Source organism: Trichechus manatus, unplaced genomic scaffold, assembly GCF_000243295.1.
Source record: "Trichechus manatus latirostris isolate Lorelei unplaced genomic scaffold, TriManLat1.0 scaffold00041, whole genome shotgun sequence".
Taxonomy (NCBI): Eukaryota; Metazoa; Chordata; class Mammalia; order Sirenia; family Trichechidae; genus Trichechus; species Trichechus manatus.
Window position 1 is genome coordinate 18,134,989 of NW_004443977.1, and position 20,084 is coordinate 18,155,072.

At 38.5% G+C, this 20,084-nt stretch overlaps 1 protein-coding gene across 1 annotated transcript; it reads left to right on the plus strand.

The window, feature by feature from the left end:
* Positions 1–7,900: 7,900 nt before the first annotated feature.
* On the plus strand, positions 7,901–19,081 carry CCDC195 (coiled-coil domain containing 195). Its single transcript, XM_023731206.1, has 3 exons — positions 7,901–8,162; positions 14,185–14,431; positions 18,958–19,081. Exons 1-3 carry the CDS (start codon positions 7,901–7,903, stop codon positions 19,079–19,081), a joined length of 633 nt encoding a protein of 210 aa, XP_023586974.1.
* The last annotated feature ends 1,003 nt before the right edge of the window (positions 19,082–20,084 follow it).

Consider the following 20,084-nt stretch of genomic DNA (forward strand, 5'->3'; position numbering starts at 1 on the left):
TATGTGTATTTTCACCAAAAAAAAAAAGTTGAGAATTTAGAGGGTTAAAATATTGTGGGGTTGTTAACCAATGTCATAAAACAGCATGTGTGCTACTGTTACATGAGAAACTATCTGTTCTGTAAGCCTTCACCTGAAGTACAATAAAATATTAAAAAAAAAAAAAATTTATACTGTTCTTCCAGAACAAGTTGTGTCACCATGTAACCAAATAATAGAGGATGGGAAGTCTCTTTTATACACATACTCTATCCAATAAATAAGAACGATAAAATTATAACAAAGTTCATTAAGAAAATGTTCTGCATCCTACTTTGGTGAGTGGTATCTGGGGTCTTAAAAGCTTGCAAGCATCCATCTAAGATGCATCAATTGGTCCCAACCACTTGGAGTAAAGGAGAACAAAGAACGTCTAAGACACAAGGAAAGTATTAGCCCAAGAAACAGAATGGGCCACATAAACCAGAGACTTCATCAGCCTGAGACCAGAAGAACTAGATGGTACCCGTCTACCACCAGTGAACGTCCTGACAGGGAACACAACAGAGGGTTCCTGATGGATCAGTAGAAGGATGGGGTGCAAAACTTAAATTCTAGTAAGAAGACCAAAGTTAATAGTCTGACTGAGACTGGAGGCACCTCAGAAAGCATGGCCCCTGGACTCTCTATCAGCCCAGAACTAAAACAATTTCCGAGGCCAACTCTTCAGACAGGGATTGGATGGGACTGTGGGACATAAAGCCATACTTGTGAAGAGTGTGCCTCTTAGTCAAGTAGATACAAGAGACCAAAGGGGAAGCTTCTGTCCAGAGGTGAGATGGGAAGCAGAGAGGGTTAGGAGCTGGTTGACTGGTCATGGGGTATCAGAGGCGGAAAGGAGGAGTGTGCTGTCGCAGAATGGGGTGGGCAATTAGGGTCTCATAACAATGTATGTAAAAAAAAAGAAAATTTGTATGGGAAACTAACTTGAAATATAAACTTCATTTAATTACAACAATAAAAAAATGAGAATTATCAAATTAATATCATCTTTTCACAGCTCTCTCCAGTGAATTAATAAATCTAGGCATTGGGAATCAACAGCTGCTACCATAATAAAAATTACAAAAGACATTTCATACATTACGTAGCTCTACATGAAAGAACTTGCCATTATCTATTCTTGCTTGTCATTATCTATGCTAGTCTTGCTCCCCCATTCCCACAAAAAAAAACCTGAATTTGATCAAATCTCTAGTTCCAGCAACCAATTTATAGAAAATCTATGCAACTTCAAAAGCAAACAGAACCAAAAATAACTGAAAATAGTCCTCCAAAGCTAAATGGTTCAGCAAAGGATGGCATGTTAGCTCAGTGAAATGTCCTCAAACCAAAAAACCAAACTGGTTGTCATCAATTCAATTCCGAAGCATGGTTTTCAAGGCAGTGAACTTTCAGAAGCAGATCTCCAGGCCTTTCTTCAGAGGTGCCTGTAGCTATGTTCCAACCACCAACCTTCCAATTGGTAGATCTGTGCTTAACCATTTGCACCACCCAGGGACTGAAAACACTTCCCATCTCTTTTATACTTTACTGACCTCTGCAGGAAAATCCTGGTGGCATAGTGGCTAAGTGCTACAGCTGCTAACCAAAAGGTCGGCAGTTCAAATCCACCAGGTGCTCCTATAAACTCTATGGGGCAGTTCTACTCTGTCCTATAGGGTTGCTATGAATTGGAATCGACTTGATGGCAATGGGTTTGACCTCTGTAGGGTTGCTATGAGTTGAAATTGACTTGATGGCAATGGGTTTCTTTTTGTGGTTTGACATCTGTAGTACCGGCTTCAAGGCCTCAAGCTTACACTATTCCCAACCTGTTAGCACCTGTCCTGGTCATTAGTTTTAACCTGTTGCCAGAATGATGAACGCTTTTTGCTAAAATGGTCGAGCTTTTGCTCAAACCAGCCATCAGTAGAGTGCTTCCAGCCATCAGTAGGGTACCTCTCTTTGCTAGATAAGGCACCCCGAGTCTGTCTCTTGAGTAAACTCTGGGCACAGGAACAGAAGAGCAGCAGCAGCAGCGAAAGCAGCAGCCACCCAAGAGCTTGGGCCATGGTCATCTTGTGGGAAGCAGTTTCCACAGTTTGGGCTATATCTACTGTAATCACCTCCCACCCTGGTGCCAGACTGACAGGCATCTGTACTCGATCTGGGCCCTTGAGGCTACGTGATGGTATCTCTACCTAGCAATGTAGGTGCCACCATTTCCTCTATGTTCTGAGACTATGGGGACATTCTAGCAGAAAAGGTGAAATGCGGAAGGGGAAAAGATGCCTGCTAGTAGCTGTCCACCTCACCTGCTTAGGTGAAGACCCTGAGTTCCTAGTCCCCAGGGCTGCAGGAACCAACAAATGGGAGAGCCCGGGTAAGAGTGGGAGATGCTGAGAAACTCATCCTCTATTGAATGATTTCCTTGTCTTTTCTTTTTTGCCTTTTGTGGGGTCTTCTGGTAGGACTCCAAGACTGCACACACATAGAATGACAGGTCAAAAACGAATGCTCAGATTGCAATTAGTACGAAGTCTTTGGGCAAAACCCTAAACATTTTAATCTCTAAAAGTGGTTTCACCCTCCTGGTCCTCTAATTCTCTCATTGTAGAACTGCTGCTATTGCTCTCTCATCCTAATCTTCATCCCCACCACCATCATCACCTCTTTTTCAGTGTCACCACCACTATAAACATGGTCTGAGGTGCCAAAACCCTGCTTGCCTCCTGGAGAGATAAGGAGTTACCACAGCTTTCCTGCCTTGAAATGGCTTGTAGTATAGTTAAGAATACAACATCTGCACAGGAAAGAGAGAGAAAGACAGAAAGGCATAGAAGGAATAGTCTGGGAGGGCTTTAACTCAATAAGTGTCTATGTCAGTATAACCAAACCAAAAAACCAAACACACTGCCATTGAGTCAATTCCAATTCATAGTGACCCTATTGGACAGAGCAGAACCTCCCCATAGGGTTTCCAAGGAGCTGCTGGTGGATTCAAACTGCGTACCATTTGGTTAGTAGCCATAGCTCACCATAGCTCTTAACCATTGTGCAACCAGGGCAATATAGAACTACCAAAAACAAATTCACTGCCATCCAGTCGATTCCAACTCATAGCGACCCCATAGGGTTTCCAAGGCTGTAAATCTCTATGGAAGCAGGCTGCCACATCTTTCTCCAGCGGAGCCACTGATGGTTTCAAACTGCCAACTTTTGGGTTACCAGTCTATCACTTTAACCACTGCGCCACCAGGGCTCCTAGGATAGAACTGGAGAGTTTGAAATGGTGCAAGGATTCCCATGGAGGTGGGAAGTGGAAGCGGTGTCTTGAGTGCCCAGTGGCATTTTTTTCATGCCTAAAGCCCAAAGAGTAATTAACACCACTGGCTTAGATGCCAGACTGCCTGAGTTTCAAGCTGGAACTCACAGTGACCCTGTGTAAACGTTGCTTGGTCCTGCACCATTCTCACAGTCTTTGGTATGTTTCGGTCCATTCTTGCAGCCATGTGTCACTCCATCTCATGGAGAGTGTCCCTCATTTTGCTGACACTGTACTTTATCAAATATGATGTCCTTTTTTAACAACAGGTTTTTCCTGATGACTTGTCCAAAGTAAGCTTGACCAAGTCTCCTCATCCTCCATCACTTCTAAGGAGCATTTTAGCTGTGCCTTATATTTTATTTTACAATTATTTTTTTTTTTTTACATTTTACTTTTTTTTTTTATTATGGTACTCTAGATGAAGGTTTACAGAACAAACTAGCCTCTCATTAAACGTTTAGTACACATATTGTTTTGTGACATTGGTTACCAACCCCGCGACGTGTCAATGCTCTCCCTTCTTGATCTTGGTTTCCCTATTACTAGCTTTCCTGTCCCTCCTGTCTTTTAGTCCTTGCCCCTGGGCTGGTGTGCCCCTTTAGTCTCATAGGCCTGTCTAACCTTTGGTTACAGGGTGCACTTCAGGAGTGACTTCATTACTGAACTAAAAGGGTGTCTGGGGGCCATGTTCTCAGGGGGTGCCTTATATTTTATGTTTTCTATTACTTTAACTATATGGAAGAGTAGTGCTTATACTAGAAGTCTTTGCATGGCACTGAGTCTGTTGTTATCATTAGGTGCCATCAACTCCAAATTAATTTTTTTACTAATTTTCTAATATAAATTTTTGTGTTAACGTCCAAATATGAATGTAAATATTATTTTACAAACTTTATTCATTTTATAAATTTTATTTATTTTTCATTATTCAAATTTATTTGTTATAGTAGAAGCAAATATAAAAAGTGACACAATTTTATATCCAGATAAAATGAAACAGCAACAACTAAGCAGAGTGGAAAAATGAAAGCTTGTAGATGATAAAAAGAAAAGGATCTGTGAATTCCTAAAGACAATTCCAGAACCCTAGTGGCTAAGTGGTTAAGAGCTAGGCTGCTAACCAAAACGTTGGTAGTTCAAATCCACCAGATGCTCCTTGGAAACCCTATAAGGCAGTTCTACTATATCTTATAGGGTTGCTATGAGTCAGAATCAACTCAACGGTGATGGGTTTTTTCAGAAAGACAATTCCAAAATTAAATCCCTTTTTAAAATACAATGAATCAGAAAAGACTTCCATTGCATTCTCAAGCTTAATGGGTGGAAATTGTTGTATTAGTACTGCTAGTGCTGAAATTACTAATAGAAATAGGAATATAACAGAATTTGTCCCAAATTCTGCATCCATTCCTTACTGTAGTTAAAAAAATTAGTAATAGTGTAGAAAGTGAAACTATTTTAGAATCTGAAATTGTCACATTTGCAGACCCTGTAAATAACAGAAATACAAATCCTACTTTGTGGAATTATTTTTCTTCTAATGATGTAAATTATTGGATCAAAAGAGGGCCGGCCAAGTGATTGTCAGCATCACAGTGGACTGTTTGAAAATTCATTACTAAAAATTTCTGGATGGTAAACAAACAGGATTCTGTAGCCAGAATATATTTCTAGGGTGCAAAGCTATTGGCTAAAATTGTAAGAGGAGTGGCTACCATGTTCTTCATCAGTTGGCTCTGTATATTGTTTTATTTGCAAACTGTTCGGTCCTGAATTGTTTCATTCTCAATTTGCTACTGATGGATTCAGCAATTGGTGCAACTCAAATATGATTGATAAACATGAAAACAGTTCCATTCACAGAGATTTTATGTTGTCATTGTTAAACTGAAGACATGGTTTTGGCTTAACTCATGAACTGGAAACACAAATTAGTGAAGAATGTCAGTATTGGAAAGCCATTTTGCAATGCATTGTTGCTGTCATGATAACAATTGAAGACTAGATGAGTTGTGGAATGACATCAAGGATATCATACATGAAGAAAGCAAGAGTTCATTAAAAAGACAGGAAAGAAAGAAAAGATCAAAATGGATGTCAGAGGAGACTTTGAAATTTGCTTTTGAATATAGAGTAGCTAAAGCAAAAGGAAAAAATGATGAAGTAAAAGAGCTGAACAGAAGATTTCAAAGAGTGGCTCGAGAGGGCAAAATAAAGTATTATGAGGACATGTGCAAAGATTGATGATAGAAAACCAAAAGGGAAAAACATGCTCAGCATTTCTCAAGCTGAAAGAACTGAAGAAAAAATTCAGACTTGAGTTGCAATATTGAAGGATTCTACAAGGAAAATACTGAACTATGCAGTAAACATCAAAAAAAAAGATGGAAAGAATACACAGAGTCACTGTACCAAAAAGAATTGGTCAAAGTTCAACCATTTCAGGAGGCACCAAATGATCAAGAACCAAAGGAAGAGGTTCAAGTTGCACTGAAGGCATTGCGAAAAACAAGGCTCCAGGAATTGACAGAATACCAACTGAGATATTTCAACAAACTGATGCAGCACTGGAAGTGCTCACTCATCTATGCCAGGAAATTTGGAAGACAGCTACCTGAACAACCAACTGGAAGATCCATACTTGTACACATTCCAAAGAGAGGTACTGCAATAGAATGCAGAAATTCTCAAACAATATAATTAATATCACACACAAGTAAAATTTTGCTGAAGATCATTCGAAAGTGGCTGCAGCTGTACATTGAAGGGAACCGTCAGAAATTCAAGCCAAATTCAGAAGAGGACATGGAACAAGGGATATCACGTGATATCAGTTGGATCATGACTGAAAGCAGAAAATACCAGAAAGATGTTTACCTGTGCTTTATTGACTATGAAAAGGCATTTGACTGTGTGGATCACAACAAATTATGGATAACATTGCGAAGATTGGGAATTCCAGAACACTTAATTGTGCTCATGAGGAACTTGTACTTAAACCAAAAGGCAGTTGTTCGAACAGAACAAGGGGATACTGCATGGTTGAATGTCAAGAAAGGTGTGCGTCAGAGTTGTATCCTTTCACCATACTTCTTCAATCTGTATGCTGAGCAAATGATTGAAGAAGCTGGAATATATGAAGAAGAACGGGGCATCAGGATCAGAGGAAGACTCATTAACAATCTGCAATATGCAGATGACACAACCTTCTTGCTGAAGGTGAAGAAGATTTTAAGTACTTACTGACGTAGATCAAAGACCACAGCCTTCAGTATGGATTACACCTCAACATAAAGAAAACAAAAATCCTCTCAACTGGACCAATAAGCAACATCACGATAAACAGAGAAAAGATTGAAGTTGTCAAGGATTTCATTTTACTTGGATACACAATCAACACTGATGGAAGTAGCAGTCAAGAAATCAAAAGATGCATTGCATTGGGCAAATCTGCTGCAAAAGATCTTTTTAAAATGTTAAAAAGCAAAGATGTCACTTTAAGGATTAAGGTGTACCTGACCCAAACCATGGTGTTTTCAATTGCCTCATATGCATGTGAAAGCTGGACAATGAATAAGGAAGACCAAAGAAGAATTGATGCCTTTGAATTTGGTGTTGGTGAAGAATATTGAATATACCATGGACTGCCAGAATGAACAAATCTGTCTTGGAAGAAGTACAGCCGGAATGCTCCTTATAAGCAAGGATGGCAAGAATTCATCTCACATACTTTGGACATGTTATCAGGAGGGACCAGTTCCTGGAGCAGTACATTAGGCTTATTAGAGAGTCAGCGAAAAAGAGGAAGAGCCTTTGTGAGATGGATTGACATCGTGGCTGCAACAATGGGCTCAGGCATAAGGCACAGGACCCAGCAGTGTTTCATTCTGTTGTACATAGGGTCACTGTGAGTTGGAACAGACTCGACAGCACTTAACAAGAAAAGCATTAACATCATATTTAAATAATATTACCACCGTTCATACAGCCTCTGGTATAAAGTTTATATCCTTCTTTAATTAGCAGCTATCAAAATTAATGATTTACCATAGAAGTATAGAATTGTGACATATTTTACAGAGAACCCAGAGCATTATTGATGTGTACCAGCTTTGACTTATTAGTGGCAGATGGCGATTGTAAGAACTATTTGGTCCTAGAAGTAGCAACAGAAGAAAGACTTTGAGTTGCTGGTGTCATGGTGTGTTCATGGCAGAAATTAGAAACTATTCTTTCTGGAAAATATTGGAGTGTTCTCTTTTCTTCAGACACAAGGCAATATTCTAGAACGGTGGATGGATATGAAATGAAAGATACAAAGAAATGCTCTGTTCTGAAAAACAACACCCAGAATGAATAATTCATGGTGATCCCTTACCTTCCTTGATAGTCTAATTGCCCAAGTGCTGAAAGATGACACAGAGCTGAGTGATGTGTATAGTTCGGGAAGGTTTAAGGGTGGGATCCACCAGTACCACTACATTTGGTTCATGAGCAAATGTTGACCTGGTTTCCTCAGAGAAGCAAACCAGAGAGACCTGGGAAAAGACAATGGAAGCTAATATCAAGCTCATGCAAGTTATTCAGGAAATGCGGACAGAGATCAACAAACTGGAGAAAGAGAATCAAGCCCTCCAGATGAAACTGTCTTCAAGTAATCAGAAAACATTAGGCTCAGGGGAAGAATCAGGAGATAAACGGGACGAGGAAGCCACAGACATTGGTAACCAAGGAGAAGCCCCTGCACAATCGTCAGATGCGCTGCCTGATAGTTTTTCCACTGTTTCAGCGCCAGCTCTGCGGGAACACCAAGGTACTGAACATTCATTGCTCTCCTGGGCTGTGCCTGCCTTTGCAAAATATCTCCTAAATACTAGGCTTATTATGCTTATCACATCACTGCATAATTTGAGATTTTTGTTGCTTTTGTTAGCTGCCATTGAGTGAGTCCCCTACTCACAGCAACCCTATGCACACGGAACCAAGCTCTGTTCGGTCCTGCACCATATCCAATGTCAGTTGTGTATAGATCAGTTGTGATCCATAGGGTTTTCACCGGCTGATTTTCAGAATAGCCAGGCCTTTCTTCCTAATCTGTCTTTGTCTAGTAGCTTCACTGAAACCTGCTCAGCATCATGGTAACACACAAGCCTCTGCTGACAGACGGGTGGTATTTGTACATGAGGTGCACTGGTTAGGAATGGAACCCTGGTCTCCCGCATGGAAGGCGAGAATTCTACCACTGAACCAAAGCTGCCCTCATTAATGGTGGGGAATTTCATTCTTTTTGTCCTGGTAGCTTAGCTTTGAATCTGTAGACAAAAATTTCTTCAGCATCTTCTAGCAAAATGTTTTAGCAACAAACTCTAGATATGTCATCATAAGAATAAAATAAGAAGTTTGTGGTAATCAATCACTTTCAAAATAATGCGTTTTTCTCCCTTGACTTCAATGTTCATATGCTACATAAGAGAACGCTGAATGTCTGTATGTCATATGGCTTGCTCACTTGTTAAGCTGGAACAGCACTGCACAACAGTTAAAGGCATGGATAGCACAGTTGGATGAATCTGTTTGCAAGTGATTTGTCAGTCATTAGCTGCTTGAATCTGAGCTGGTTATTGAACAACTTTAACCTTCACTTTCTTCTTCTGGAAGTAGGAATCATTATAGTATCTATATCAGAGAGTTGTGTGCTTAAATGCAGTAATTTAGAGTAAGTGCTTAGCATAGCATCTGGTAAGCACACACAAATAACAGATATTATTTTTTATCCACATTTTACAAAGAATTTTATCACCCTAAATGAATATATTTGTACATAATTCAAGCTAGTCTACAGACTAGAGACTTCGAGACACGGAGGCAGTGTTTGATATATTCTAAAAATCAAATCTCTCATCTTTTGTGAGAAAGAAATTTTGACTGTGAAGATTACCCATGAGGTCAAAAAACAGCAGAGAAATATGCTCTACATTTAAATTGTCAGTGCTTGCCTAAGCACAACAAATTCAAATAAAACTGACATACATAGTTAAATGCACAAATCTCTTAAAACCGTCTGTCAAAGACTGCAAGCAATGCCGTTTAGGGACTCTGGACAGCTTGACAATGGAAGCTGTCATAGTTACCAGTTGGTTCTCTGTCTCTTCAAGAGGTCTCCCTCTAGTATGGGACTCTGTATTTCAAAGCTACGAACAGATTCCATCAGGGTATTTTTCCTTTTTGTCAAGTACAACTCTGGATCTGAGTAGCACGCTCTGCTGGTTATTTAATAAAACTGTGAGAGATTAACCTATAAGAAGGTTAGACCTTCTCCTAGTGAAAAATGTATGGACATTTGTAATGTACACTTACTTCAGGATTTCTCAACCTCTATACTATTGACATTTTGGATTGAATACTTCTTTGGTAAATGGAGCCTTGGTGGCCAAATGGTTAAATTGTTCAGCTGCTAATCAAAAGTTTGGTGGTTCGAACCCACCAGCTGCTCCATGACAGAAAGATGTGGCAGTCTTTTTCTATAAAGATTACATCCTTGGAAATCCCATGGGGAAGTTCTACACTGTTCTGTTGGGGTCACTATGAGTCGGAATCTATTCGACAACATTGGGTTTGGTTTTGGTTCTTGAATTCTTTGTTGTGGGGGCTGCCCTGGGCATTGTAAATGTCTAGCAGCAGCCCTGGCCTCTACCCACTAGATGCCAATAGTACCTGCCACCTCTCAGTCATGACAATCAAAATATCTCCAGACATTTCAAAATACCACCTGGGGGGCAAAATTGCCTCCCGTTTAGAACCACTGCATTATTCCAAAGGCAAATAACATTCCTTTAAGTCTATTTTCTGTGGTGTTTATCTTAATGAGTAAGTAAGTTAGGTCTTGACATATGTCTGTTCTATTCTGAAACAAATCTTAGGCTGATGTTTAAAGAACACTAAACTCTGAAGGCCTGAATGCTATCAAGCTTAGAGGATATTAGAATATTAATTAGACCTAAAAACACAATTGATATCATACTTCTTCAGCATATGGGTGGTAACATGCAATAAAAATATATGCATTAATTTTTTTTCAAGAATATAGATTTTTTTCTTGTTGTTGAAAGTGTATTAGCATTAAATTTGACAATGGTGAAGAATGTTTGATGAAATTTTGGAAACTTGCCAGTTGCACCAATAAAACACAGAAGGAAATGTAATTTAAATTTGTTCTCAGGGGCCCAGATGAGTAAATTTATATGATATTTATTTGTGTCTTATATGTGATCGACTGTTACGAGAGTAAGTAACATGAAATAATAGAGATGAAAAAAAGAAAAAAAAAAACCACTGCCCTGGGCATCAGGAGATGAGGGTTGCAGTCCCAGTTTTATAATAGTTGTGAAACACTGGGCAAGTCACATAAAATCTCTGATTCTGAGATTCTCTTGTAAAACTGAATGGATTGGACTAGCTGCCTTCCAAGGCCTCTTCTAGCTGTAAAGTTCTATGATTCTGTAAATGTAACATGCTTTTATGATCAGTCTTCATTGAGTGATCACTTTTATGATCATTTTTAAATAGGGATAGTGATAGAATCTCTCATAGGGTTATTGAGAGGATTAAATGAGATGATGCAAGTAAAAGTCAAAGTATGTTACTTAGTAGTAGTTGTCATTGTAATATCATTGGATATGCAGAAAAAATATTATTTGACTTGAGCATAATAATTTTCATTAGTAGTTTTAATCATATCATTGTGGTTGTTGTTAGGTGCTGTCGAGTGTGTTCCCACTCATAGCTACCCTATGTACAACAGAAGGAAACACTGCCCGGTCCTGCATCATCCACTCAATAGTTGCTATGCCTGACCCCATTGCTGCAGCCACTGTGTCAATCCATCGCATTGAGGATTTCCCTCTTTTTCACTGACCCTCTACTTTACCAAGTATGATGTCCTTCTCCAGGGACTGATCCCTCCTGATAACATGTCCAAAGTATGTGAGATGTAGTGTCGTCATCCTTGCTTCTAAGGAGCATTCTGGCTGTACTTCTTCCAAGACAGATTTGTTTGTTCTTTTGGCAGTCCATGATATATTCAGTATTCTTCGCCAACACCACAACTCAAAGGTGTCAATTCTTCTTCAGTCTTCCTTATTTATCATCCAGCTTTAGCAAGCATATGAGGCGATTAAAAACACCATGGCTCATAAAACAAAACGAGACTAATGGGGCCAACAGTCCAGGGACAAGAACTAGAAGACAGGAGGGGACAGGAAAGCTGGTAATAGGGAACCCAAGGTCAAGAAGGGACAGTGTTGACATATCGTGGGGTTGTTAACTATTGTCATAAAACAATATGTGTACTAACTGTTAAATGAGAAACTATTTGTTCTGTAAACCTTCATCTAAGGTACAATAAAAAAAAAAAAAAAACCCACCATGGTTTGGGTCAGGCACACCTTAGTCTTCAAGGTGACATCTTTGCTATTCAACACTTTAAAGAGGTCTTTTGCAGAAGATTTTCCCAGTGCAATGCATCTTTTGATTTCTTGACTGCTGCTTCCATGGGTGTTGATTGTAGATCTAAATAAAATGAAATCCTTGAACTTCAATCTTTTCGCCATTTATTGTGCTGTTACTTATTGGTCCAGTTGTGAGGATTTTTGTTTTCTTTTGAGATGTAATCCATACTGAAGGCTGTGGTCTTTAATCTTCATCAGTAAGTGCTTCAAGTCGTCTTCACTTTCAGCAAGCAAAATTTTGTCATCTGTGTAACGCGGATTGTTAATGCATCTTCCTTCAATCTTGATGCCCTGTTCTTCTTCATAGAGTCCAGCGTCTCGGATTATTTGCTCAGCATACAGATCGAATAGGTATGGTGAAAGTTACAACCCTGACACACAACTTTCCTGACTTTAAACCACGCAGTATCCCCTTGTTCTGTTTGAACCACTTCCTCTTGATCTACATAGAGGTTCCTCATGAGCAAAATTAAGTGTTCTGAAATTGCCATTCTTCACAATGTTATCCATAATGTGTTATGATCCACACATTTGAATGCCTTTGCATAGTCAATAGAACACCGGTAAATATCTTTCTGGTATTCTCTGCTTTCAGTCAGGATCAATCTGACATCAACAATGATATCCCTGGTTCCACATCCTCCTCTAAATTCAGCTTGAATTTCTGGCAGTTCCCTGTTGATATATTGCTGCAGCCACTTTTGAATGATCTTCAGCAAACTTTTACCTGCATATGGTATTAATGATATAGTTCAATAACTTCTGCATTCAGTTGGATCACCTTTCTTGGGAATAGGCATAAATATGGATCTCTTCCAGTCGATTGGCCAGGTAGCTGTCTTCCAAATTTCTTGGTATAAAGGAGTGAGCACTTCTAGCGCTGCATCCTTTTGTTGAAACATCTCAATTGATATTGTGTCAGTTCCTGGAGGCTTGTTTTTTGCCAATGCCTTCAGTGTAGCCTGGACTTCTTCCTTCAGTATCATCAGTTCCTGATCATATGCTACCTCCTGAAATGCTTGAGCGTCGACCAGTTCTTTTTGGTATAGTGACTCTGTGTATTCCTTTCATCATCTTTTGATGCTTCCTGAGTTGTTTAATATTTTCCCCTTAGAATCCTTCATTATTGCAACTCGAGGCTTGAATTTTTTCTTCGGTTCTTTCAGCTTGAGAAATGTCGAGTGTTTTTCCCTTTTGGTTTTCTATCTCCAGCTGTTTGTACGTGTCATTATAATACTTTACTTTGTCTTCTCAAGCTGACTTTTGAAATCTTCTGTTCAGCTCTTTTTCTTCATAATTTCTTCCTTTCTCTTTAGCTACTCAACATTCAAGAGCAAGTTTCAGAATCTCTTCTGACATCCATTTTGACCTTTTCTTTCTTTCCTGTCTTTTTAATGACCTCTTGCTTTCTTCATGTATGATGTCCTTGATGTCATTCCACAACTAGTCTAGTCTTCAGTCATTAGTGTTCAACGCATCAAATCTATTCTTGAGATGGTCTCTAAATTCAGGTGGGATATCATATATTGTGAATTTTAATTGAAATGCATACTTGCAACCAAGTACATTTGAGGGTACAGAACCCAGAGAGATTAAGCTACTTGTCCAAGCCCCTTTAGAAAACAGAATAATAAACTCATTCTTTGATAAAGAACAATATGAAATCAGAAATACGAATCTCACTTTAAGAAAAGAATTTAATTAAAGATGAACTGGAAGCAAATCACTAAAAGTTCTTCTGATTATTCTGTGATAGCTGTAGTGAGATAAAGAGGGGCTTTTCATGAGTGGAGACACATACTTCCCATCAACACTTGAGGACCTAGAGCCACTTTACACCCGAGGGGCACTGGTGCTTGGTAGTAATGTTGAAATGGTAAATGTTTTGTTAAATATATATTTACCACGATTAATATATATAGACAGAGACATATGTGTGTGTGTATACTCATACATACATACTTAAAAAAAAACAGTTACAGTCAAATCGACTCCAACTCAGGGTGACCTATGTGTGTCAGAGTAGAACTGTGCTCATAGGGCTTTCAATGGCTGATTTTTCAGAAGTAGACCTCCAGGCCTTTCTTCTGAGGTGACTCTGGGTAGATTAGAACTTCCGACCTTTTGGTTAGCAGCTGAGAACGTAAACAGTTTGTACCACATACATGAATATACACAAACATACACATACACATACATGCACACATACACATATACATATATATAGATATATATTACACTGTGAATGCAGAGGATGTGCTCAGAATGAATTCTATTGAATCACTAAGGGTAGTATTTTTGAACTTTAATTTTTTGTCTCCTGTACAGGCGATGTTATGATTATAAGACGCTATTCCATTTCCTCATCAGTTCTTTCGTTTGCTACAATTGATCCCTGGAAAACTGGCAAAAAACTTCCAATTACTGGAATTCTAAAATCTCAAGAAACAGTTAAATCACTGGTTAGTTCTTCAGTTAAGAAGCAAGACAATGAAGAAAAGATGTTTGCAGCAGATTCTTATACCGGCAATAGTTTCAGCCAAAGAGCTTTACCTGAACATGCTTTTGGCTGCAGGTAATGAAAAGTATGTATCAAGGTAGTATACAGGTGTATGGTGTGATTGTTACTGAAATATTCCCCCTGGATAATCTGGATCTTAGCTAATGGAGGACACAAATCCAAATAGCATATTAGGCCAGAATAATTTCCATCTCACTTATGTTCATTTTGGGAAATCAAAAGAGACAAACTTATTTGAGATCAAATGGCACTCTCTAATAGATGTCTCTAATAAGTGGAAAACTTAGTCTTGATTTATTTATCAAATATTAATGATCATACAGTGAGGTAGACACCGGTGATACAAAATTCAGCAAGAGATAAAACCCTATGCTCAAAACACTCAAGTAATGACAAAGACTCACATATAAACTGACCATCACAATAATGTGCATCTCAGGGAGATGAGACAGTTATTTTAGGAGCTGACCACAGAATTCCTCTCTGAGAGAGAACTTTCTTCATGTAGGCAGAGTCTTATAGGCTTTTGGGGAAGTACTGAAAAAAGGACTCTTTATGCATAACCCAAAAGAGCCAAGAGACAAAGAGATAACTGAACTGCACTTTAAAATACATGAATTGGTATTCAAGGAGTTGGGAGCAACTTGAGAATCGGAGAGTTTGAGAAAATATTTGAGGGTGAGGCTGGAAGTCTTTGCAGAGAAACTTAGCCAGTGGTCCCTGTAGTGGGTGAGGCCAAGAGCTCTTTCAGAACAAGGTTGTCTAATGCCAAGTATTAATTGATCGTCTCTGCTGGAGCTTGGCCTTCGCTCTCACACATTCCACATTCTTCTCGTCCAACTCCATTAGACCCTGACTCTTAAGCAAAAGACTTCTGCACATTTGTCTTGTGTAAGTGCAAGGAGGAAAATCAAGGAAAAGAGTCTGGGTTTCTTGATTAGCTTATCACAGGGAAGAGAAAGTGGAACAAACATGGCTATTGGAAGAATAGTGAATCATCAAATTCAGCAGTGGCAGGAAATCAAATCATGGCAGAGTCACAAGTACTAGGCCTGCAGGAATTCTCATAAATATTAGCAAGAGCACTGGACTTCCCACAGGATGTGAGATAGGAAGGTTGAGCCAGTCATATTCGAAATTCAGAAGACAGGATGAAAATGATGTTTCACTTGTAGAAAGTTCAATCATAGAAGCAGGGAGAGTAACCTGAGTCGAGAAGGACAACTGAACTCAGCCAGGCAAAGAAAACCGGCAAGAGCTTCACAGGCAGAGCAAAAATTATTACTAATCAAAAGGAGTTTACTATACCTGTCTTCTCTAGTCCTCCCCAAAAGCAAGTATCATCAGGAATTTTGTTTCTATTCTTTCACTCTTTGTTTTTATGCTTTTATTATATATATTCATTTATTTATCAAAGTATAGCTTGAGTGTGTACTACGTGCTATGCACAATTGTAGGCCCTAATCATACAACAGAGAACAAAATTGTCAAAAATCCCTGCTCATGTGGCACTTATATTCTATGCAACATGATATTAAATAAACATGGAAATATGTAAAGTGCATATTTAGTTAGATGGAAATAAGTACTAAAGAGAAAAATAAAGCAATAAAAGGCAAAAAGAAGCGTTAGAGGAGAAAGCATTGTTGAAATTGTTTTATATCATGATCAGAACATGTCTCACCATTTGAATCAAGAAGGAAGGGCGTGAGTCCTGAGGATATCTGAGGGAAGAACATCCCAGGTCCTGAGACGAACAAATGCAAAGGACCTGGGTACGTTGAAGGAAGATTAAGGAGGCCAGTGTGCCTGGAATGCAGCAAGCAAGCCAGAGAGCAGCAAGACATGAAGGCCAACAGGCGAGGAGTGGCCTCCCATCTCCTACCACAGCTCTGAATTTGTTCTAAGTGAAATGAGGCACATAACATACTCTTTTCATTTTAAAAGGATCATATTCTGAGCCTGGTTGTGAGAAGACTGCAGGACAGCAATAAGAAGGCAAAGAGGCCAGTTATAAAGCTATAAGATAATCTAGACAAGGATGGTAACAGTTGTTGTAGTTTCTGGATATCGTTTGAAGGTAGAGCCAACAAGATTTGTTGACAGATCAGGTATGGGGAATGGAAACAAGAACTATACATCCAACCACTGGATTCCAATGGCCAAGTGTTATCAAAGAAGGAAGAGAAAAAATAGGCAGAGATATGTCCTTTGCCTTTGAAAAAGAGTAAAATCATTATTTCCAATTATAAAAGCGCTAAATGTTTATTGTAAAAAAAAATGGCAATTATAAAATATAAATACAATATAAAAGTAAAATGTATAAAAAAGAAAAATTCCTCCATAATCCCCCTACCCAAATAATCGCCATTTAGATTTTGATGTATATCTTTCCAGGCTTATGACTACATATTTTGAAATTGTACAGTGCATATATTATAATCTGTTTTTTTTTACGTTAAAACTATTACATTTTCACAGAACTGTAACCCTAACTGATAATTATAATAATATTAATTTTTATCATTTCCATTTATTTTATTGGCTATGATAGTTTGAGGACCTAGCCAACATGTATACTATGTTATTTTTCTGAACCGAAATGTTTTCCAAATTCCAAACCACCAATTAATAAACTATTTAGAACACAATCTATTCTAATTTAGAAACTGTTTTAATTTAAAAGATTGAGCCAATGTAGAATTGTGTTAAAACAAGAAAGTCTGTATTGGCTTAACATCAACAGCTGGGTTGGCATAATGCCTACTAGATACAGAGGACTATTGAGTAGGAGTTAAACATATGTTTTAGGGTTGTAGTCCTTTTTTTATTTTGTCTTTTACCTTCATAGAGAATAAATAGAAAAGTAACAGGTCAGGTTATTATTCCCCAATTGTCTGGTAAATTCATTTACTTTCTAATAGCTTTCAAAGAATTTTACAAAGATTTATCGAGAACCAATTTGCTTGAATTGGCTTTTCAATCATATCAGACACCATTCCTAATTTTCTTGTGAATCTTTCCATTATTATACCAAGAAAGCATTTTACAGAATAATTTCCATATCAATATTTTTAAGAACCAATGCTTTCCAGAAACTAGAGATAAGGTTTTAATTTTTTCTTAGATGTAGAAATCCAATCCACTCCTGTGCTTAAGAAAAAAGTAATCTCAGGCTATTGAAAAGATTAAGGAAAGGGATCCATGTAGACAGCTAAAATTAGAAATGCTGTTTTATTCATTTCCCTTATAGGAGAAACCAGACATATTAAAATAAATATATTCTCTCATTTTCCTAGAGCAAAGTGGCTAAGAAGTGAGCCTCTGTAATCAGACAACTAAAATCCTAACTCCACTTTACAAATTCCATGACCTTGGAAACCTTTTTAGTCTATCTTGGGCCACAGTTTACTCCTCTATAAAAAGAGAATCATAATAGAAATTACCTCGTAGTTTTTGTGAAGAATAAGGGTGATAGTAGAGTGAGTGCTTACTAAGTGGCAGTCATTATAATTTTATTGATCTCAGCATATGGAAATACTGGACTTCCTTCCAAGGGTGGAAGCAGATGGGTTTCCCCAGAAGAGGCCACCAAATGCCATTTAGTGAAATTGGTGCCTTCACTAACAAATGTTATTGTCAGCTGCCATTGAGTTGGCCCTGACTCGCGGTGACCTTATCCACGCACAATGGAACAAAATGCTGCCCAGTCTCCCACCATCCCCATGATGGGTTGAGGATTGGACTGTTGTAATACACAGTGTTTTCAGTGGCTGATTTTCAAAAGTAGATCTGCAGGCCCATCTTCCTAGTCTGTCTTACTCTGGAAGCTCTGCTGAAGCTTGTTTAGCATCAGAACAACAGCAAGCCTCCACTGAAAGACCCGTAGTGGCTGTGCATAAGGTGCATTGGTTGGGAATCGAACCCGGCTCTCCCATGTGGAAGGCAAGAAATCCACCACTGAACCAACAGGCAATCATTTTAAACAGTGTACTTTAGACTTACTCCTAAGAGCAATTGATCCCGATTTATGTCCAAAATCGGTGCAACACTGTTAGATGTAAAAGGAGAAGTGAGCAAAACAAAAAGACACAACCTCCCAGTTAACACTGAGTCATTTTTGTCTCTCCTCTCATCCCTTTATTATTCAGGTGTGGTAGATGTTCAGTTAGTTCAAAGTCAAAAAGGAGCAGAGTGATCTGAATTACAAGCTAACTGCCTCAACTCTAACTGCATTTCAACTGCAGAGCTTGGATGTGTAAGACCTTTGCCTAAGAAGTGCAATGTTATTCTGCTTTAAACATCAAGCTAATTATCTTAAGGATAATAGACACTCCCTCAATCATTTTAAACTTTAGTTTTGTAAGCATAACTCATTGTGCTTAATTAAAAGATCAATTCCAAAATGTTTTCTTACATCATTGTCGAACAACTAAACACAGAAGTATTATATATAATACATTTTAAATGAACATTTAACATACTACACAGTATTTGGTGACTTGGAAAAAACAGTAAATACTTTGGATAAAGGTTCACTAATTTTTTTTTTTTAATTTCCCTTATTCTGCTTTGTTTAGGGACAAGATAAAGACGGTCAGTTTTCTATTACCCATGGACATGTCTGCATATTCCAAAAATTCAAGTTCTTTGAAATACTCACCAAATCAGACCACAAACCAGCTAAGCACCATTGTGGAGTAGGATATGTGATTTCCAAGAGATGGGAATGCTAAGGCCTAGCTGGGTCAGTGTCCTCGCCTGCAAAGAGCTCTGGCCAGATGCCCAGTAAGACATACAAAATCCTTGGTACCAGGTCACTGGATTCTGTTGGGCAAAAAAAATGGAAGCTATTACTTTTTGCTGTTTTTGAGTATGAATGTCTGATCTGTGTACAGTGGCTATTGTAGTCTGTCTACTTATCACGTGAGCAATTAAATGTGATTCACACTAAACATACAGTCTCTGTATTATGCCATCAGGAAATGCTGCTGTTCACGTTATAAGGGTCACTTTCCAGTTGAAACTTTAACAAGTCTTTTAAAAGTTCTGGTTTTTATTAAAGGCATAAAAAAATTAGTGATTCTTCTTACAGTTTATTGCATGTTGATATTTCACAGATATCAATTCACTTGGCCTTTTAATGTACTTGTGTCACAGATGTGTGTACACAAACCAACAGACTACCATCACGTACGTTATGAACTCAGAGGAACCATGGACTGGCTAAATGCAAAGAAATTAATCCTGATTGGAAGGAGAGAGAAAAAGATTCAAATGATCAACACTGAAGGACTGGGAATTCTCAGAAACGCCCTCAATTCCTGAAATTCTAGTCAAGAGAGTATCACCTCTTCCTGGTTTGTAGCAATGATGCCCCATCTCAGACGTATTAAAATTGACTGGGGGATGGAGGGGGGAACAGAGAGAGGGAGAAACTCTTAAGAGAAGATCAGAAACTCACATTTTAAACAAGCTTCCCAAGATAATATCGATGGCCGCCACATTTGTGATCTACTGTTATAAATATAAGAAACATGGTCCAGAGCTCCCTAGATCTGGACCCAGGTTGAAATGGAAGCAATCAATCAAGGAAAGACCCAAAATGGTCCAAACCTTTCTAGGAAGGGATTTTAATAGTCACAGAAATCTCCTAGAAAGGGACAGATGAATCAACTAAGACCCTGGGGTAAAAGTCACCTAATAG